We start from the raw sequence: 22,178 nt of genomic DNA, 5'->3' as shown, positions 1-22,178 counted from the left end.
GTGTTGTAATTGGGATAATTACAGGTGAAAACCCAGCAAGCCCGGGAACCGTCTCCCCGGCCCCGCCGACCCCCGGTTTGGGTACCGGAGGCTACGGAGAGCGAGGCCCCGTCCGACCTTTCGTGCCGCCGCCGCGGGGGCTGCCGGGAGGCGCCCGGTGTTATTGTCCCGCAACATGCAAATGAGGCGTGGCGGGGAGCCAATGAGGGGCGGCCGCTGGCTGGTGCGCAGGCGCACTGCCCGGGGGGCGGGGCTGACCTCCCCGACCGTCCGTCCGCTCGCTTTGCCGAGCGCCGGGGCCTCAGCACGCGCGCCGAAGAAAGATGGCGGCTGCGGCCGGTGGGGCGCGGGGGAGGCGCAGCGGGCACCGCCGGCTCTGACCGGGACACCCCACGGCGCGGCGGGAGGGCGCCCGGAGGCCTTCGCGGGGCAGCGCCGGCCGGCCGGGGAGGAGGCAGAGCCCCCCGCTCGGGGCGGGGTGGCGCGGAAGGCGGGGGCGCTACCGGCGAGCCCGGCTGTGAGGGGCCGGCGCGTGAGGAGCGGCGAGGGCGGGAGCCGGCCCGGAGGGGCGAGGCGGCCCGGGGTGGGGTGAGGGGCCGAACGCCGAGCGGCAGCGGGGCCGGCCGGCGGGCAGGGGAACGCTGGCTCCCTGCGGCGGGCGCTCGCAGCTCCGGAGGCGGCTGCGCCGGTGGCTCCCCGCGTTCCTGGCTCTGGGCTGCTGGGCGCCCCACGCCATGTTCTCGGTGCTCTCCTATGGCAGGCTGGTGGCCCGGGCAGTCCTGGGCGGCCTCTCGCAGACGGACTCCCGTGACTACAGCTTGGTGACAGCCAGCTGTGGCTTTGGCAAAGATTTCCGCAAGGGCATCCTCAAGAAAGGCATGTGCTACGGGGACGACGCCTGCTTCGTGGCCCGGCACCGGACGGCAGATGTGCTGGGTAAGTGCTGGCGGGGCCCTGCCCGGGCTGCCCAGGTGGCTTTGGCTTTGGTGGCAGTGTCACAGCCGCCCCTCCTTGAGCCGCACGAGTGGAGCGGCTCAGGCTTTGGTCGCAGACAAAGGAGCCCGTTCTGCCTGTAAATGTCAGCACGAGTTCTCATTTTGTAGTTTGACAAGAAAGCACTCGTGCTCTCTGCTGCAGCACGACGCCTGCCTTGCTGGCATGGGGGGTCTGGGCCTGGCCTTGGCGTTTCACCTGTAGGTGCCTGTAAGGCCAAGTGACTCCGAAAGCCAGAGAAACACCTTGTAGTGCATTTCACTTTGCCTTTAAAGCGCCCCTTATGTATATGTTGCGTTTCTACATAAAGGATCATTGGAACCAGACACTTCCTGATTTTAGCCTGTGCTGTGTCCTTGTCAAGTGAAAGGCAAAGTGACATTGAGACTGGTTTCAAATGTCAGACTTAAGTCGCGGTGTTTGTTCTATCCTGGTTACACGCTCTGGTTTGGAGTCGTGCAAAATGAATCTTAAGGGCTCAAATTTTAGAAGTAGTGAATAATTACAGGTAATCAATGGACTCTGCAGTTGGTGAGCAGCAGTGCTTTTGACAGTGCTTGACCTTTGTCCTGGGTAGTCAAGGTTGAATTTGGCTAGCGGGCACTCTGCAGGAGTTATTTTTTGGCCAACTGACAGAACTAAATTTCCACCAAAACTTTGACATAAAAAACCCCACCTGCTTCCACCCTGCCCCCCCCCCTTTTTAATTTAAGACCGGTGGCATTGCACTGCAGTGTCTCATGATGTGATGGCGCTTGGTGATTCTTCACAGTTCGGTGCTGTCATTGTAACTTGGTTGCCGTTTAATATAGCAGAGACATTTTTTCAGGAAGCTAGAACTTGGTGCTAGGTAACAGGGTTGCTGCGGAGTCTCAAGGGGGCTGTTACTATGAGGGTGATACTACAGCTTACAAGGAGATGTGGAAAACTGCTCAGTGTATTTGAGATACTTTGCACCTTTTCCGTTGCGCTTGTTCCAGAGAAACTTTTTTTCTAGTAGAATGAGCTGTTGGACAAGGTTTCATTAACATGTGACTAGGGCTGGCTTGCCTTGAAAGTTCATACTGGGCCAGCACTGATAAATAACTGAGCAATTGGTATTTGCCCATAACAAGTGCAGAATCTCCCTTACTTAGAGATGGACTTTTTGCATGGGGAAGCAGGTAAATTTAGACCCATTTGCTGATGTTTAGGGGTTTTGGCCATATTTGGTAATTACCATATGTAGATCTACAGCTTGGCTTGTCTTCCTGCTGGAATCAGCAGAGAATTGCATTTCTAAGTTGGTGTTTGCATTAATTTTCACAGCAACTTGAAAACAAACTGAATTGTAACTCTGCTTAAGGATCAAACAGCAAAGACAGCTTCAGACCAGGATGCCTTATATACCAAGAAGAAAATAATTTAAATAGAAAAGCTGTTGTGTGGGTTGTTTCCCCTGTAAAACTGTTTTCATGTAGCTTTTCATTGCTTTTCTAATATACATACTAAAAACCCAAGATCACTGTACACTCTCCAAATGGTACCACTCAGGATGAATTTTGATGCAATCTAAGTTGATGCTTTTTCTTCATCTGGAGTTCTTAAGCTTGCAGACATAGTTGTTTTCTCCTTGCTTCTGCTACTGTGATCATCCCTCTGCTCTCCCTTTCTCAGTCAGCTCTTCTGCGCTGCTGCAAAAAGAGTTTCAGCACCAGCGCTTTCCTGCCCTCAGTTCCTCTTACTCTCATCACAAATCTGAGGTTCTAGACCTGTTTTTTTAAAGACCCTCATAAATTTTGTACGCACTCAATACCTGCCTTACTCTACATCTCAACAAAACTTGCTGACCTGAGCTGCTGCTTTTCAAGCTTCATTTTTCAGTGCTAGTTTAATGAAGAGGCTCACATGGTTTTAGCCCCAGAAAGAGTGCTTTTAGAGAATAGTAAATTTCAAATGCATCCCTTAGAGTTAGTGTGCCCTAGTAGTCACCAGTGACAAAGCCGTCCCAGGTAATTAATTTGAACATTCTTCTGTGCCAGTCTTTTCTTGAGCCAGTGTACGGGAAGCGTGCCTGTGCGGGATGGACATGGGTGTGGTGTAACAGTGAAAGAGCAACTCCCAGCTGCTTGGCAGGAGTGCTTGGGGATTCATTTTCTTAGGTCAAACAGAAGTTGACTGGGCAGTGTGTTTATAGCAAACAGAAGAATGTTAAACACTTCTTTTGTTATATGTATACTGTGTAGTCTTAAGGCTGGTAGTTTAACAGTGTCTTATAGTCCGTGGTTGATCTTTTCACAGTAAGATAACATGAATCTTCATGAGCTTTCTGTTATTTCCAACCCATAGTTAAAGGCCTGAAAAGGCCTGCTATTGGTGTACTTGAATCCTTGGAGTTTTGTCTCTTATTTTTACTTCTGTCAGGTATATACTTGTTAAATTTGCATGTTTTCTTCCCATCCTGAGCACAGGGAGAAACAAGAAACTCAAAACCAGAGTATTTCCTTTGGGATCACTGAGAAAAGGAAATGGCTTTACTGTTAACGTTAATCTCTAGAGCTTTATGATTCAGGCCCATATTTCCTTTTTGCTGCTGCTTTTACGATATTGTACCTTTCTGCATGCTCACTGTCAACGGTGTTTGTCCAGAGCCTCAGAATATTCAGGTATCTTCTTGAGACTTCATAGACATGATGTTCTTGTTCACGTGGGAACGCACGCCTTTGCAACTTTTGAGGACAGGAATACTGTGTTTCAAAGTTGAAAAGCAAAACTCTTCAGAAACTGACAGCTCTGGTTTTTTTCATGATCAGCACAAGTGGAATTTTTAGTGCGTAGGGAGCAAAACACAATTTTTAAAAATTAACATAAACACTTTATATAAATATTTCACTTATTTAACAACAGTAAACATTGAAGCTTGTTTATAAATGTTGAGATGTCTTGTATTGGTGATTGTTTTTTCTCTTGTTGGGATCTGCCTTTTATTTTTTTGCCTATTCCTGCCTTATCGGGCTCCTCATGTCTTTGCTATTTTTTTATGGATTTTCCAAGCTGTTGTGTGACTCATTATTGAAACATTGCAGCAACCAATGTGCATCCCGTGACAGCATCACTTATACAAGGTCTGTGCTGGGTAGAAGTTTGGGTGTAGCCAGTGTGACTTGACTAGTCTTCCAAACTATTTCTGTCCCCCAGCAGTAGTAGGAAAAAATTATCAGGCAGCAGGGGCCTGTTTGTCCACTGCAAAGATAAAATTATGTTGGTCTTCTATCTGCTTCAAATATTTTATATTGTAGGATATTGCGGATATTGTAGGGCAGCTACTCTAAATGTAAAGGAGTTGCACTTCATTTTAAAATGAAGTTTGTCAGCAGCCTGCGTAGGAGGTGTGGAAACCTCGAGCTGCAAAGCCCCTGGAGTATTGTTAGTCTCACTGTCATCAACAAAAGTAAACTACACACAACGTAAAAGGATTTGTAGGTGAAACGTCAAGGTTGTTCAGGCATTTCTAGAGGAGGAAGGGATTCTTGCTTTGCCTGAAGGTCATATAAGACTCTGTTAAGTGGTTTATTTGGTATCATACCTATTAAAGAGATTGCTGCCTTATCACAACTTATCACACTGAAGGAGGTAAGTCATCTGCTTACTTTGGAGTAGCCTTTCACTTACTCTGTTGAGAGAACTAAGGACATCTTAGAGGGAGTAACGGCAATTTGAAACCTATTGTATCATATGTCTTGGTTTGTAATAGACCAAATGAAATTTTCTTTTTAATGTGATAACATAAATACTGTCATTTGTAGAGAAACTACAGATTACTGAGAAAGGTCCCCATTAGGAATCATATTCACTGACATTCTTGTCAGTGCAGCTAATGCAAATGTCAGCAGAGCTGTTCTGAAGTAGCATTGAATGTAACCTCTTAGAAATGTGGTGGCTCTCTTTCTGAGAATGAAACTGAAATCTGGTTATTCATCTTTACCACAGTTTCTGGAAGGGCATTGCACGCAATATATTCTGATCAGAATTTGCAGTTGAGCACTAATTTTAATTTTGAGTGCTATTGATACTTCTGGATAGTGAACAGTTTTCCATTTTTACGCAGATCTTGGCAGGAATGAAAAGCAGGTTCTGTCAGAAATCACAGAAGGAAATAAGCAAAGCTGAACACAATACAGTAGGTGCGGTGTTAATCATACCTATGTCGCAGGAAACGTTGCAAAAATCTCCAGCTGTTTACTTTGGTTCATCCGCGCCATTAACATTGTGAGCCTGAGACTGTTGAGGCCATAAGTAACTCCGTGCAGCTTGACTGATGTCTGTCTGCAGTACCTCTCCCTTTTCATCATTTACATGCCAAACGCCACTACTAGTTCAACTGTGAAAATAAGTTCCAGGGTTGCTCAACACCTTGAGAGAATAAGTAGTTACAACCACATAAGGAAGTTTTTACAAGACTCTCCAAGATAAATAACGGTTCATTGTTCTCATGTAGCTCCCAAAATCTGTTGAGCAATTTCTCAGGCTTAAATGAAACAGGTAAGAGATCTATCTGGTAAAAACCTGTTTCAGGAATCATGTACTGTAGCAGTTAAAAACTGATACAAGGAACTACTGCTTTTTCCTGGAAGTAGATGCACAATTTAATGTTTTCAGTTCCTTGTTTCTCCTTCAGTCTGTTCTTCAACATCATCTCTCACTTTGCCTCTTGCTTATTATTCCTCTAACAAGGAAAAAAACTTGGCCAGTTATTCTTCAGCACATTTCTATTTAATGCAGAGATAGTTTAAGGTCTACTGTAACTTCTAAAACGCATATTGTGAATAAGTAACCTTTTGTTTTGTAATGAGTTATCAGTCACACACAATCTGCCTTCAGGGATTTGTATTTAACCAGGTTATTTCTTTGTCAAAACGTGGAAGGGGGGAAGTAGCCCTGGTTTGGCTGTAACATTGTGATCCCATAGTTGCTGCCAGTGAGGCTGCTGGGTGAGTTAGCGCTGGCTCTGAGCACGGGACCTGCTTTGGATGGGGAACCCGGCCAGGTGTGTGATTAATCTCATCGCTGATGAAACAAAAAATCTTATCAGTTTATCTCAATTTGATGTGTTGACAAACAGTAGGTGCTGCATTTCAAACTCGTGTAGTGCAACAGATTGCACTGCGTTACCACTTTAGCCTTTCCTCTGTATTTGATGCAAAATAAATTCAGCCACAAATATATCCTTTTGGCGCTCTTTTGTCAGTGATTCATTGCCAGTTCAGGTAAAGATGTCAAGAAATTTGAAGTTCAGTAGGATTTATGCAGTGTCTTACAAAGTCAACTGTGGTTGAATGCAAAAGCAATTCCTGCTGGCACCTGGTGCTTCTGGGCGCGATGATTATCCTTAGCTGATGCAACATATCATCGGTATCCATCTTTCAAGAGATTTTTGGGACAGGGTGATACTTTTGGGCTCTCACCAGGGGCAGGTTAGTTTGCCAGGTAGCCAGAACTTCCACTCATCATTCATTTATATTCAACAGAGTTTTATTAGTGTTGTGTTCTTTTTTTTTTCCCCCTACACTTTAAGCCTGTTTAGTTTTTATTTGCTCTGAACTAGATAGAACATCTGGATCTGACTTGAAAAAGTGTGCGCTGAAAAGCACATATTACAAATCTTGGCACTGGCTTTCCCTGGGCTTCTGCAGTTAACCTTACGTGCTGGCAGGCAAAACAACTTCGCGTTTGCATTTCAAGTGGTATTTTATCCCAGGCGCTTGTAGCATTTTGAAATAAATTTTAACAAGTTTCAGTGCCAGTGTCTTCACTCGCTCGGTGTCAGTGCTGCAGCATCACTCGCTTGTGCTTCGTCTTGAAACTTCATTATAACTGTCTCCCTCTTGGAGATCTTGATATGCTTAATCTTAAAGAAGTTAGAGCCAGTTTTTGGGCTGACACATGCAGCGAGTATTTAATCTGGCAGTAGTATTTGTGTATTTTCCAGCAGAAGACAATGGAGCGGAGTGTTAACTCTCAAAGGTTCTGAAAGGGCTCCATAATATAGTAAAATACTTGAGAAGCATTTAGTCTTTTGAAGTAATTTGTTTTGAAATTTTCAATTGCTTTATTTACAGTGATTGTTCATCTGGCCACAGGCATTTCACTGTGTCACATAGACGTTTGTGGAATTTCTACGTAGTCCTGAACAGGGAATATCCAAAGAAATATTCTTCCTATAAAATGTACTGATTTATTGTACAGCTTAGAAAAAAAGTCGAGGACTGCGTACAGTTCAATTTTGGCAGCTCTTCTCAGCCATGCAGTTTATCTTGAATGTCCTGTGATTTCTATTCTGTAAGATAGTTGTTTTAAGTTAAATGGTGGATGCTGGAAGACGATATTGAACGTTTTATGGTGAAATCTAAGAAAATGAAAACCTGAGTAATCTTTTGCACTTGTTAAAACAGTAGTTATTTTGAATATTTATAGGGTTTTTTTGGTCTCAGATGAAAATAGAGTGTAAATGAATAGAACTTGGCATTATTTCTTGGCAATGATACTGCCAATAGCAGTACCTTTGAGTTTTCTTTTGGTGATGGGGGAAAATGTGCTATTACATACAAACTAGTCCATTTTTATGAGTTGGATTTTCAGTTCTTGCTACTTTGGGAGTCTGAGATACCTCACAAATAGTTTTGTTCCTTGTTTGCTATATCAAATACCACAAAGTTTTCTTAAACTTTATTCTCCTTTACTTTGCACCTATTTCAGTAGCAGTTTATTCAATCTGTTTTAAAATCACAGGTTCCTTTCCCATAAGTCTGCAAAGATACCGTTTTTATTTTAGAACTATTCTGAAGGTGGGACAGGACGGCTAAAGATTTGAGGGAATGTAAGAATCTTCTCCTGCTCATGCGTGTGACAGTCTCGTTTGCCTCTGTGCCAGCGATGGAGAAGGAACACATGACCCTCCTGTTCTCGTAAGGAGGGTACAAAGCAAAGTCAGATCACCTGCTTGGGAATTAGAGGGTGATTGTTTTGGAAGGCACTGGCAGAATGGACTTAAAGCCATTTATAGCTTGCAAAAAGCAGACAGGCTCAGGGTAGGGCGTGAAGTGAGCTGCCATGATTACAGATTCCCTGCCTGGAGTAAGAAGTGAGCAGAGAAAATCAGGTGCCATAGTCCTATTTTTGCTTAAAGAATTGAAATAGCTTTTGATAATTAACCTTATTAGGTGTTTGCCATGATGGCTTTCATGTCCTGTATACTAATGCTGTAGTGTTTCTGTTTAAATATTTCCCTAGAAGACTAATGAGAAAAAGGGCTTTACTGATGGCTTGAGGGAACTCCCTAACTTCTGATGAGCTTGTTTTGTAACCACCGTCAGAGCCAAAAGCTTTGGACAGTACTTGTCAAACACCATCTTTTCCTTGCATTAACCCTGTTGTTGGTGAAGCAGTGCTGTATTCAGCTCACAAAAGCACATCTGGATTGTTCATCTTAAAGGGGAAAAAAAGCCACTTATTTGGTAACTTCATGTAAAGCAAGTATCATCATCCCAACTGAAGTTTAGTTTCAAGTTCTAGATCTAGAACTTTTTGGTAGTAATCTCTTATTCTAGACTTGTCTGTGTGGCAGCAGAAAGCAAAGGGTTAATGCAGCATTAACCTGAAGTTGTGAGACCTGTAGCCCAGAGGACTGGTTTGTTCTTGAAAAAGCTAGAAAAGGCATTTCTGAGAATGCCGGGCTGGCTTTTGCATGGGCTGCTTCCCAGGGTCTGCTCCGAAGAGACGAATACAGGGATCCACCTTCCTTTAGCATTCTTTTAAGAAAGCAAACAGACAAAGCAGGTGTCTAAAAGGTTGTGCACTATTTTTGGGAGAAATCTGATTAATGTTGATAGGCTGTTGAGAATCTGGCTATAACCTCCTGTCAGATTATAGTTCGTGCCAAGGTCAACTCTAAACCTTCCGTCTCAGTTTCAGATGATGTCCCGTGTGAAGGGCATTTGTAGATGAAGCAAACTTGGGTTTACCTTCTTGGTCAAATTTTCCTGGCTTTGCTAATAGTGACATTTTTTCCCCAAGGAGGTTGCTGTTCTTCAGCACAGTCTGAGCTCTGAAATCAGCTCTTTGTGTTTTTATCATGAATATAGTATTTTAGCTTTATCGTGTTACAGAGACCTGTGCTTGGAGTGCTTACTCCCTTACATGCTGAGGATCAAAAAGGTTTTTGGAAAAATTTCCAAGTAGAAATACTTTTATCTCATAAATAATACCTTCATTGGGTATTTTATCATTAAAGCCAATTGAAGAAGTTCAAAATACCAAATGGGCAGCAGAATATCTTCCTCTGACCACCCCTGTTTTCTGTGTGCGCCTTCGCTGTTTGGCTCTGTAGTTGCGCGGAAGCTTCCCAAGCTTTGGCAGAATGGGTCTAATTTTCTGCTGTCAAGGTTGTTTTGAATAACCAAATGAAAATTGACTGGATCACAGTCAGTTTTCATTCCCTTGCTTGGCTGAAGCTGTAAGCGACAAACTATCCTTGCACGGGTAGGTCCCAGCATTGTCTTGGTTTCATGGGTTTTTGAACACACTTTAAAATGGGAGGTTGTTTTCTACAGGAATTGACATTACCAGATAGAAAGCATTATCCTTCATGTGAGCTGGTAGCTTGAGAAAAAAATCAGTGGGGAAAAGTTTCTTTGTCTTTTCTCTCCTATTTAAAGTCTTAACCTTTATATTTAAAACTAATAAAAACTCTTCCTCCTTTTTAATGGGCTAATCAAAGGTTAATGTGATTGAATCCTCCTCCTTCCCCCCCAAATTCCTCATTAGCTGTTCTCAAATGAAATCAGCCTCCTCAGAGTTCTCAGCATTAGACTTTTCCCTTCTCTTCAGCAACTCAGATTCTATTTAGAGATTTGTCTAGGAGCTGATGTCAGAATTTGTTATAAATGCTCAGAATTTTTTTTCTTAATCAAAAATGTTTTTCACACAGGGGTTGTGTCCTACTTTTGAGTTACTGAGTATCATAAGCAATGTAAAAAATTTAAAAGCATTGTTTTGAAAACTATTTCTGTTCATATATCTTGTTCTCTGTTTTCTTCTAGGGGTAGCAGATGGTGTAGGTGGCTGGAGAGACTATGGGGTTGACCCTTCGCAGTTCTCAGGGACTCTAATGCGAACATGTGAACGTTTAGTAAAAGAAGGACGGTTTGTACCAAGTAATCCTGTTGGGATTCTCACCGCAGGTTATTGTGAGCTGCTGCAGAACAAAGTACCTTTGCTTGGTAAGAGAGCAACAATATATAAAGTGGATCTGTGTTATATGTTATCTAGGACATATACTCAGTCAAGGTTGCTTAAATCTGTCATCAGCTTCTACATCAAATTTACAGGCAGTTATCTTAACCAAAAAACGTAGAAATGTAGTTGCCTTGATAGCATACTTATTTTCTTTTGCATGTTTAAAAACTGTCTTGATTCGTTCAGTAATGCAGGGGATGTTTGTGTGTGTATATCTGTACCTTAAAAAAGGCAAACAGCCTTACGGTGTGAAGGGTGTTAATTCACCAGCGCTCGCAGAGAGTTTGCAAGATGAGTTCAGCAGTAGAACACACTATGGCGTGTGCGCTCGTTCTCTCTGTTATGTATGTGTAAATAACTGTTCTCCGTTGAAAACTCTTAATGGTTGCTTGTGGCTCTTTGCTTAAGCTATGCATGCAGAAATATTTTCTGACGATAATTGGATGCAGTTCTGCTCATTCCTTGCCTTACTGCTCCCGTTGCCTTTTATGTCCAGTGAACTTAAGTGGTTGACTTAAGTAGTTTACATCATACAATCGCTGGTGCCATATTATTTTTATAATTCTTGGGGGGGCTTCATTGCATATATTTTTTTTTGAAAGCAAACTCAAGTAGATGGTTAGTGCCTTCTAGGTCAAAGGTGATTTCAGACAGGGCATCCAGCTGCCTCGGGAGTGCTGAGCAGATAGAGAGGCAACATTTGCCCTCAGCTGACAACCTTGAAACCAGAATGCTTTTCTAAAGGGCGTGTGACCTCTTTTGCACCAAGAAAGTGTTCCCCTGCGTGATACGCATGCTTCTCACCTGACCTTAAACTTGGGTGCCAGTGGAGCGCTGTGTAAGCTATATTTAACTTGCCTGCTGAGCTTCAGAACAGATGTTCTCGCATTATACGCCTAAAGAATAGGTTCAAACCTCAGAAGTGACCTTAAGTATCACTAAAATAGCAGTGGTCAGTAATTACATTAGGATTTTGTGTGTTTAATAGTGCTTATTTGCACGAAGCAGATGTAGCTGTAAGTGATCTACAAAGTGGGCCACTGGTGAGAGCTCTGGCCGTGGCTTTGTAGACGGAGGCAGCTCTGCTTGGCTTGACCTTTTGAATTCTGAAAAGCGGCGTATGCTGAGTCACAAGATCTGCATTCCACACATGGCCTCCTAGTTACACTGTGCTAATAGAGTTAGAATTTGAAACTAATGATCCTTAGTGTTTCTCCTTTAACTGAGAACAGTATTTTTAGAAGGAGAAATAAAACCCTGGAATTATCACAGCCATGAGCATTTAGAGTTTATTTAAAATAGAGTGGAAGGAGAGAACTTCATTAAGGAGGATTCATTAGGCAATAACTTTTCCTTGCCGTTGTGCATTAATTCTTGACGCTTAGTTCATCAGAATTGAATCTAGCAAATATTTCAAAATAAAACCAAAGTGGGAGGAAGCTATGTGGTTTATTTAAATGCTGTTCTTCTATTGCAGAACAATATTGGGTGCTGTCACATATAAAATCTGAGTTTTTCATAAGATAACTGCTTGGACTTTCCATTGACTAAAAGTGGAGAAGGTTCTATATATTCACTAGAGAACAAATTAAGTGCAAGTGTATTGCAGGGAACTCCCTGTGTTAGAAAGGGAAGCATCTGGAATAGGTGATGCCTAGAGCCAGCTGGATTTCTGCACTGCAAGCCTGATTGTAAGTTCAGCTCATTGCGAGCTTGTGGCCTGTCCAACGTGTAGCTGTGCTTGGAAACTCCTGCTGGAAGAGCTTTAGGATGGAAGATGAACACCATTCACCAGCTGGTGACGTGGGGGATTATGTTAAGAGGCAGAAGAAATGCTTTAGCTGTATTTCACCCTCTTCAGAAGTGAAAGTTCTCTTGGTGGATGTGCTGCCCTATTTGCAGAAATTAAGTGCTTGCTGGGAAGGACTTAGTCTGTGGATGGGTATCTTTGCAATACAGTTATTTTTGTGGCTTGCAACCAAGAACAGTTGGTGGCTGCTTCCCAGTGAATGAATCAAGAATTCCTCAGTGCCCTCAAGCGTGGCTGGGATAGTTCTGAGCATGGTTGACAAGTTGATACATTTCCATTCTGTCTGACTTTAATCTGGAATAGTATTTGTCTCTGAAACATGCTTTCTTTAAGCTTGTGAAATTAGTATCCTGAAGATGCGACAGGATTATTACTTTGTTACACACGAAGATAGCTCTACAGAGCCGTACTATGAAGAAAAACATATTAATGTTCTGACAAGAGAAATGCAATTATACCTAATCCTTAATTGCAAGCAGTTCTTTACTGGGTGTGGTTTATTTACAGCTGATGAGTGAAACTGTGTGGAGAGCACCTACCATTGTATGGATGCTACTAGAATTCTATTATCTCAATGATTTTGGAATTTCAGTATTTTATGTGACTTCTGTAAATCCAGTCCTATAGCAGAATGTGCTGACATATGTTGGGGTGGAAAACTGTAAATAATGTGGAACAAAACAGGTCTTTGTCAGCATAATGTGTTTGCCAAAATCAAAGCAGGAGAAGTGAGTTCTATAAAAAAATCATAGTTTGTCTTGCAAAGATTTCTAGCATTTTGCTGGTTTTAGTGTATGTTGTTGAGTTATTTCCATTTCTCCTGATTTGTAAGCTGTGATAAATACTTGAAGAATTGGACTATGAATCAAATTGGTGAAAGAATAAAGAGTTTCTGTAAGGCTGACTCCATTTCCTCGTTCTGTTTGCTCACAGGAAGCAGTACAGCCTGTATAGTTGTTCTGGACAGAACAAGTCACCGTTTACATACAGCCAATTTGGGAGATTCTGGATTTTTGGTAGTCAGAGGAGGAGAAGTCGTACATCGATCCGATGAGCAACAGCATTACTTCAACACTCCGTTCCAACTGTCGATAGCTCCACCAGAAGCAGAAGGAGTTGTCTTAAGTGACAGGTAAGATGGGAGAGGGTCTTAAATTTTTAATCTGCCTGTGTGATCAGCTCCCAGAAGGCTGCGGTGTTGCTGCTGCAGTGCTCTCTGTATAGTGCGGTGTATTTAACCATGTGCCCAATCAAAGGGTCTTATACTCGCCTCCCATCTTTAGGTAATGCAAACGTTTCTCACCTTGTATGTAACAAATTTTGTATGTTGCACAGTTCAAATTTATCGGGCTAATGATTATTCCTTCATGACGGTGTAATCCCGTAGTCTGTGGCGTGCACAAGGCGTGTTCTGACCCGTGGGAAGACGTTTCGCCATAAAGCTGCTGCAGCGACGCTGTGGCTGGTCTGCGCGCTGGTCATCCCGCTCTTATCAGCGGCTTTCATCCCCAGTCCCTGTCTGTGCTCTCCTGGGGCTGTTTGGAGTACGCTAATTTAGATGTTTTGGCAGTGAAGTAGCAAGTACTTGAAGAATAAAGCAGAGGGACATGTGACTGTAACTTGTGTTTCCAAATAGCTGTGTTTCCCGCAGCATATTGTATTTGAGCAAAACGAGCAGAAAAAAACCTGTTTGGCGGAACATCAAGCTGGGAAATGAGAGTATTAGGAAAGGACAATCTGTTCACAGAAATGACTCGATTCAAAGGCAGACTTGTACTTGTGTTTTCCCCAAAGAATGTCAGGCTGATCCATCCTCTGACTTTGTGAGTAAAATAAAATATTGGGGGGAAAAAAAAATCAGGTTTCAAATATGTATGAAAACACAGCTGTCAAATCAATGACTATAGATTCATTGAAGTGATATGCCCATTCTGAATACAGGCAAACGATAAAGGGATCTTCAGAGTGACCAGAGTATCCAGGGAGTGCAATAAGTATCTGAATGTTGGTTAATTTGTTGAAACTCCTGACCATTCTCACATGTGGTTTTATTTCTTCATCATAAGACTGCAGAGAGGAAGCCAGGGTGGAACTCTGAAACTAAAGCATTAAATAATCTCACCTCTTTATTAGACTAAGATTCTGTGTCATCCATGAGAACACAAAAACCCAAAAAGCACAAGAATAATCGATAATGTCCAGTGGAAGTCAAGAAAGCAAAGTAATCTGAGTCATCACACAAGGAAAGCACAAGATAAATGAGCTCCCACACTTCAGTTCTGAATCATGATTATAGCTTTCTGGCTAGTTTCTGCGCTGTTCTTGACGTTAATTAGTACTCATATGTTGTCTAAATGCTTCTCCAGTACTTTTTTTTAAATTTGTTGTCTGAGTTAAATGTTAAATTTGGCTACATATGGGAATAGGCGAGCACTATTCGCTCTATTAACCTTCCCAAAACTACAAATCAGTTGAGCAAAGCAGCTTTCTGCTGTTTGACACAGCCAAATGGCATGGGATGCAGCGCTTTCTCGCTTTTAAAGACCCCTGAAGAATCTTAAAAAAGGAAGGGTTTGACATTATGCTGCTTCTGAGAATCAGATTTTGCAGCAATATTCATGACCAAAATGGATATTTTTCTCCTTGCGATATTGTGTAATATATTAGACATAAGTAGACCAACCGGCTGTGGTCTCCTGGTAGCGATTTCCAGACATGTTTCATATTCCATTGCATTAGAAAGTCATTCGGAATCCCTGAGTGTTTTGGCCATTCCTATTACGAATTGTCCTTTCAAGTATTGCTCTTTTACATATTGAAGCTGAGAAGGATGCCCTGAGCTGCCATTCTGCTTAATGGTTTCCATGGTGATACACTTGTGAAGCAGATTAGATGGCAGGATTGTTCATCTGGGAATTTTAAATGCAAATCCTTTGTGTAATAGCTGGAGCATTTACCTGTTTGCAATCACAGCTCTTCTGTTGTAGCTTCCCTGACAAGCTGTCCTGGTGCTAAAACTCCACAGTTAGTGATTATTTCTTTCTTTTGCAGAAAAACATGGAACAGTAGTGAATTAAAAAAAGCTGTTGATGTGCTAGTTTGACATTTCTTGGTGTTTTAGTGAAAGCTGAAGTCCCTGTTGTTAACAAATCTGTCATGTCCACAGCCCCGATGCTGCTGATAGCACTTCTTTTGATGTCCAACTCGGAGACATCATTTTGACTGCAACAGACGGACTGTTTGACAACATGCCTGACTACATGATCCTGCAGGAGTTAAAAAAGCTCAAGGTTGGTTGTGTGTATTCTGAATCTCTCACATCTTTTGCACTAGTTATCCCTCGTGGTTGCTACCATTACGTTTTATGCAAATAACTTTGGTATTTTATATAAAAGACCCACCACAAAGTGCTGTCGTTTAGAGACTTGTCACTTAATTCCACATGTCAGCAGTGGAAGGGGACACTGACCCCCAGGCACCGGCTCTTGCCTCTGCACCGAGGCTGCTCCTTGTATTTTATCTGTACTTGCATGTTCTAGATGATATATATGAAAATACAGCGTTCTACGGGTTATTTGAGGGTGTGAGCTGTATACTTAAAAACCATTTGAAGTTTCTCTCCAGACTTAGAAAACAGTAATTCTAAAGGAGAGTGGGTTCTCTGAATTGTAGCTTGTGTGTGCTTGAAAGTCTTGAATGTCCTGAAAAAAACTTTCCTGGCAATTTTTCCAGGTTAGTTGAACACAGATGTTCTCTTTAAATAGTAAAAATCCATTAAAATATTTTAATTTGGATGAGAGCATTTAGCTTGAGGCTATTGACTTGCAGAAAGGAAAGTACACTTAGGAGGTGTCAATATGCATAACCTCCCTGAGGAAACTATTTTGATGTTACCAAATGCAAATAAGATTAACATGTAGAATTATAATGCGCTTTTAAAAAATTTTGCCTGCTCTTATCCTGCAGCTACGTAACTGAAAGGTGGTGTCAGAGAATGGGTCTGTGCAGAAAGTGTGTCCCACGGGCAGGCGCTTTGTTTCCCTCCCTGCAGTCCCCACTGTCACCCTCCCCTCAGGGCAACATTCAGGTCTGAAACTGAGGACTGTAGAACATGACGATGTGGAAAATGTGATGGTACCGCAGCACAAGCTGTCACAGACGCTTTAGTTTGGTCAGCAAAGGTGGTGACGGCACCAAAGATGTATCAGCGATGTATGGAAGGGTCTGGTCACCATCCCGCAGGGCTGTGGCTCCTGCCCTGTCTGAGCTTCCCCTGGGTGGACACTGGAGATGGAATTCCCAGTGGAAAAAGTTGAGCTCCACCTTTTGGCGTGTTTGTGAAAGTTCCCCGTGAGCTGAGCCAAAAGTTAATCATGTAAATGCCTGTTAATTCCCCAAAGTGCAGGGAAGACTCTTGAAGCAATGAGGCATTTCAAAATAATTACAAACAAAAAGAGCGGTGGTGGTTGTGTCGTGTTGGCTTGAGTAAGAAAAGTCTTGGAGTAAAGTAGCAGAGTTACTGAAACAGGAGAAAAAAAAAAAGGCTCTTAAAATGTAGTTTATAGAAGGTTTTTGTGCTTGATATTTTTTTTTCTCATCTAACTTTCGGAGTGCCCCTTCTCCCCACCTGCACGTGTGTTGATTTGGGTAAGAGGGTCAGAGAAGTGAAACTTCCCATTCAAGGTAAAACGTAATTACCTCCACAGATCCTGCTTGTGAGGAAAGGCTGGTTCTGTCAGTGCGAGCTGCTGGTGTCGCTGTCAAATATCCTGTTTCCGTCAGGTTTAGTCTATTTGGGGTATCAGTCGTCCAAGCTTCTAAATTCTAGAAGTCCTCCAAACCCCAGTCTCGTTGCTGCTGGTAGGCAGCACAGGTCTGGACTCTGTGAAGCTGTGCAGTTCTAACCCAAATTTACAAAACCTGAAAGATTGTGGGTGTTCTCTTTGGAAGTGAAGGTGCTGACACACATCAGCAAAACAGCTACCGGTAGACTTTCTGGTAAGAATAACCTCTTTTCCTTGTTCATTTAGAACTCCAACTATGAGAGCATACAGCAGACTGCGAGAAGCATCGCTGAGCAAGCTCATGAGCTGGCGTATGATCCCACTTACATGTCGCCGTTTGCACAGTTTGCGTGTGACAATGGATTGAATGTGAGAGGTAAGAATTGGTTTTTTCCCCTCCTACTCCTGCTATCTCTGAGAAACCTTCAGCAAAGTGAAGTTCTGTCATTCCAAACTCTGATAGGAAAACAGGGCGGTAAGAGCCGCGGTTGGCAGTGGAGCGCTGAGCTCACGCGCTGCGTTTGGCAAGGACCCCGGCTCCTGATGTGGGTCATTCCTGGCCGATCAGCAGCCTCCTGTGGGGAAGCAGCTGGAACGCAGAGAAAGCAGCATGCTGATTTTCTGTATTTTAAATCCTCATATGTCCAATCCTGCCCCAGGAGTCCTGCCCGACACAAGTTTGCAGCCTCTTAGGGAAACCGTGCTCGACTCGTTCCTTGGATTTGGGTGGTGGGCTGGGTGTGTTGTGGTGTGGGGTTTTTTATTATTATGATATTTTTATTTTTAGGTTTTCTGTTATTGATGCTTTTTGGTTGAGCTGCTGCCCGCTCTTTGGTGTCCCTTTGGTTTGTTTTGCTTCTTCAAATTTCTGACCCTTGTACCATTTGCATCCCTGTCCTGATCTCTCCGGTTCTATTTCCTATGCTCTAGAAAGAACACCTGGCAGAGTTCAGAGTCCTGTCAAACACCTTTCTCTTTTTTTTAATCAACACAACTTCGCTAGTAAATATATTATCTCTGTATCAGGAGATACAGAGTCCAACGCGCTGGTGTGGCTCCTGCATAACAAGATGTCTGTTTCTCTGGGATTTGAGTGTATTGCTCTCACTGGGGTTTGAGAAGTGACTATGAAAAAATGTTAAGTAGCTTTTAGAAAGATGGGTGGTGGTACAGAGCTGGAGCAGGTGCTGGAGAGGTGTTCGAGTTGCAGTAGAAATTCCTGAGCAGATTCTGTTTAACACAGCAATGTCAGGGGTTTTTGTGTGTGTTAAATAAATACATAGTCTGCTAGAAATCAGGCTTTGCTCTACCAGCTGAGCGTTCAAGGTTTATACTCCTTCTGCTGGTTTGTGCTCTTGCTACAGGTTAAAAGGAGAATGTTTTTTGTTGTGCTAAATGTCACTGTTACCCTCAGTTGCGTTTTGGAAGGGCAGTGGAGGAAGCAGAGTTCTACACAAACCACTTTTTGGATATTTGAACTATGTTTTTGAAGAGCTTTCCATGGGGGATGTCACAGGCTATAGGATGATGACCCACTGTGGTTTGATGAAACAATTGTATTTTTCTTGTATTGCAGGGGGAAAACCAGACGACATCACCGTCCTTCTTTCGATTGTAGCCGAGTACACAGACTGATCTGCCCGGAGCGTCAGGTTCTGACGTATTTGTTGTCCCCGAGCTCCCAGCTTCATCTGTACGGTTTCCTGCTGGCAGGATTTGCTTTCGTCCTTCGCAGCCGATCTCGGCAGCCAGTTCTCCAGCTTGTTGCCTGTCTTGAGACACAACTGACATCCCTGTTGAGAACCACTCTAGTACGCCGGGCTTTGCCAGCCAGAAATAAAGAAGCTCGAGGCTCGAAGCATGTCTTTCAGAGCTTAGTCCTCGTCCTTAAAGGGTGGAGGATCAATCCCACATCGTTACTGCGTTTGAAATGTGACTTTCCAAGGAGTAGAATTGGTTTAGCATCTTTCAAACTAGATTCAATAGGTAAAACCTCTGCAAAGGGGCATATTACTCTATTTACTAGAAACGTTCACTCTTCATTAAGGGTATGTTACAGAACACAGTTTCATAAGCATAGTCTTGTTACAGTGGTAGCTGAGGTTTCGTGTTTCTAAGCTCCAGTTTTCAGGAGGTTTATAACTGCTGTAAACATTCTGCTCTTGCCATACATGGTGTCAGTCTAGGAGCCTTTTCTAGTACGAAATTTCAAAAAACATAATTCAAGTTATATGGATGCAAATGTGTTTTGTGATTTCAGGTGCTTAACTGTGATCTTCAAAGTTCTGCAGATCATTCGTCCATAATGGGCCTGGTCTCTGGATGTTTTGGCTGTGGATAATAATAATTATTATTTTTTTTAAAACAAAAATTGTAACTCAGTCTCAAAAAGCCGAGCTGGCCAAAATTGAGGTCCTTTCAGCATTTTAACCCATTTCACCAGCGCGGATGATACGGCATAAATGCTACAGTGGGAGGTTGCACAAAGAACAGATCATCCTCAGCTCTCGTCTTCACTTTCGGTAGCGAATTCTGTTGTTAACGAAACATAATTTGTGTTAATAATTGTCATTCTCGCTTATGTAGAACAGAATATGCTGCACCAGTTTAAGTCCAGTCGATCCTTCTCTTTCCGACTCAACCAAACACCTCTGCTTATGCTGTGGCAGCAGCAGTAAGTACGGAAATGAAACTATTAATGAATAATCAGCAAAATTTACATTTCAGTAACTAAAGTGTAGGGTTTTTGGAATGAACCTTAATGATGTTTACAGTCACCTAACAGCCACTTTGCAATATTACATTTCCTTTTGGATGACAGTAGCTCGCATTCGTTCCCCCTCTTCCAGCAAGCTTTCCTTTTTCTTTCCCGAGGTTCATACAAAAAGCTGATAGCTGTAAAGATATATGTATTTTTGGTCAGTTTTTCATTAACTTTTTTGCTGGTAGAAAAGTATGTAGAAATAAATTAAAGCCATGTTTTTATATATAAAAAGTCGGGTAATGTTGCTGTTTAGGTGAGTGCAGTTAAACTTGGTCAGTAAGTAATCTTACCTGCTCTCAAAAGGAGATTTTTACTACCTGGTTTATTGTATTAAAACTGTTTAAGTTTGAGGTTACCTCAACTTGTTTAAAGAATTTTTTGTGGACTTGTACTGTATATTTGCGTAACTATGTCAAGCTTTTATTTAAGATCATTTAACATGTACCATGTACATGTCATTTTACTATATTTCAATGCATCATGCTTGTAACAGGCATTTCATTTATAATAAGCAATTAATTTGGAAGCTCTTTGGTAATTTATCTGCTATTCCTAAATTGGCATCATGTTAGCTATCTATTTTAAATCACCTTGTAATTACTCGTCAAAATGCCTTAACTACCCTAACTTGACCAAAATACTATTTTGGTGAGGGTACGGGGAGGATTATATTAATGAAGAAAAATTAATTAGTTTTGCCATCCATGGAACAGTGAGTGGTGGAATAACTTTGCACAAATTGTCAGTCCTCGTTGTATTTTAAAATTGAACAAGCTGTTTGTAGCTGTCTCGTTGGGAGGAATGTATCACGCTGCAGTACAGGGCTTTGTTTCTAGCATTTGGGAGGGGGGTTCCCCTCTCAAATCTGGGTGTCTTTACATTTTATTCTTCAGTATTTACTCTCACGCTTCTCGATTAGAGCAGATTTGATCAATGATTCTTTCCCTCGAACTTCCCTTATGCCGATTCCCCGCAGACCGGGGCTGTGCTGCGCTCTGACCCCTCGCCCTCTGCACGCTCGTCCCTAACCCTTGGTATTTTCCCCCCTGCTTTCTAGATCTATACATTGAGACGTATATGGGGCAGGTACAGAGGATGGCGAAGGCGCTTACCCCTGTGTGAGGTGTCGCCTGCGCCATACGCGGCTCAGCCGGGGTCTGGCATCCCCGAGCGGAGGGACTCGGCCGCCCGCCCGGTGCTGAGCCGCGCGCTCTTAGAGCCCTTGGAGCCATTCGCCTCATATCGCATCGGGATTTTGTTTTGTTTTTAACAAAGAACAAATTTGGGTTTTGATTTACAAATCATGAGTTTATCCCTCACTGGACACACCAAAGACCAGTAAAGCTTATAGCTTTTCCATCTGTTTATAAAGCAATACTGTATTATAAAGAATTGATATTTTTATCACATGCTTGATTGGTTTTGGTTTTGTTTCGCTGTTTTTTTTTTTTAAGATGTGCACTCTAAACATATCAAACTTAATTTCTTCTTATGAACTTAAGCTGTCTGCGCACAATGAATTTTTTGGAAAAGGAAATGACAGGGCCCATACTATCAAAATAATGTTAAACGATTCATGAAGCAGTAACACTTCCTAGGAATTTTAGATTATTGGGACTATTCACGAGAGGAGGGTTCAAGGAAGGTGTTCTGTGACGTGGGTGGGGAGCGGAGTGCAGGCTGCTGCTCAGCCTGTTATTGGGAGCGGGTTTGGGATCTGAAGGAAGAGTTTTCTACACCAGTAACCACATAATGTCCCGGCACTGGCAGGGGTTGGGATTCCTGCAGCAGCGTTACTGGTATTTGGGTAAAACAGGGCTAAAATGTGGTGAATTGGAAAAACTCTGTGGTTTCTTGCTACTTCGGCTATCTTTGGGAGACCCGCAACATACAGTTGCCCTCTAAATGTACTTTTTGGGGGTTATGAAGAAGGTGTGGCTGGAAAACAAAACCAAACCCAGATTTTGGGACCAGACAGTTAGGACTGAGTCAAGGAGAAGGGAGAGGGGAAGGTCTGGCAAAGATGGGAAGGGTTTTGTGATGGAATCCCCATCTCTCGGTGATGGGTATCCTTTCTCCAGGGGAAAAACAGATTGTGTGTGTGGAAAGTGGCTGTATGAAGTGGTGTCTTACAAAGATAGCTGAACTAATGAAGCAAATTTGAGTCTGTATCTAATGAGGATGCTTTTTTGTTGTTGTTAAAATGAGACTATCATCTATGCTTACCTAAGAGGCAATTATGTGAATTTCATGTCTGAGGTATAACTTATGCAGGAATAGTTCTGTAAATACATTTAAATGAATTGTAAAGATATTTAATAAATATAGTATTTATACTAAAATGTGTTTTTTAAAGTAGACTGCAAAAGCTCCGTTTGTTAACACAGTGGTGTCGCTGGCAGCACAGAGCTGCGCGGCCACCACCGGTACCTGCGGCGTTGGGCTCTCGTTCAGACCTTCACACACTGTTCTCAAAGCCACATTTGGATGAAGAGACTGGAGAGGGAAAAGATGAATGCAAGTCTGAAACAAAAGCCTCTTAAAACCAGTGTTT

General features: G+C 42.6%; 1 protein-coding gene across 2 annotated transcripts; it reads left to right on the top strand.

Moving 5' to 3' along the window:
* Positions 1 to 331: 331 nt before the first annotated feature.
* Positions 332 to 21,960, top strand: PPTC7 (protein phosphatase targeting COQ7). Of its 2 annotated transcripts, XR_013922951.1 has the most exons (7): positions 332 to 936; positions 10,071 to 10,250; positions 13,010 to 13,208; positions 15,243 to 15,366; positions 17,107 to 17,236; positions 18,437 to 18,846; positions 19,121 to 21,960. XR_013922951.1 is itself a non-coding variant. In XM_080355097.1 (6 exons), exons 1-6 carry the CDS (start codon positions 735 to 737, stop codon positions 18,493 to 18,495), a joined length of 894 nt encoding a protein of 297 aa, XP_080211223.1. In that variant the 5' UTR covers positions 332 to 734; the 3' UTR covers positions 18,496 to 21,960. The 2 variants fall into 2 exon arrangements, 1 of the variants encoding a protein (XP_080211223.1); XM_080355097.1 differs by having other exon boundaries at positions 18,437 to 21,960.
* The last annotated feature ends 218 nt before the right edge of the window (positions 21,961 to 22,178 follow it).

Source organism: Nesoenas mayeri, assembly GCF_963082525.1.
Source record: "Nesoenas mayeri genome assembly, chromosome: 17".
NCBI lineage: Eukaryota > Metazoa > Chordata > Aves > Columbiformes > Columbidae > Nesoenas > Nesoenas mayeri.
Note: the sequence above shows the minus strand (reverse complement) of the source record. Positions and strands in the feature narration are given on the sequence as shown.

Excerpts from the sequence above, each read along its gene's own strand:
- PPTC7 (XM_080355097.1), top strand. The coding sequence starts at position 735 with ATGTTCTCGGTGCTCTCCTATGGCAGGCTGGTGGCCCGGGCAGTCCTG. Across the intron at positions 10,251-13,009 it reads GAACAAAGTACCTTTGCTTG|GAAGCAGTACAGCCTGTATA; the intron begins GTAAGAGAGCAA and ends GTTTGCTCACAG. Across the intron at positions 15,367-17,106 it reads AGGAGTTAAAAAAGCTCAAG|AACTCCAACTATGAGAGCAT; the intron begins GTTGGTTGTGTG and ends TTGTTCATTTAG.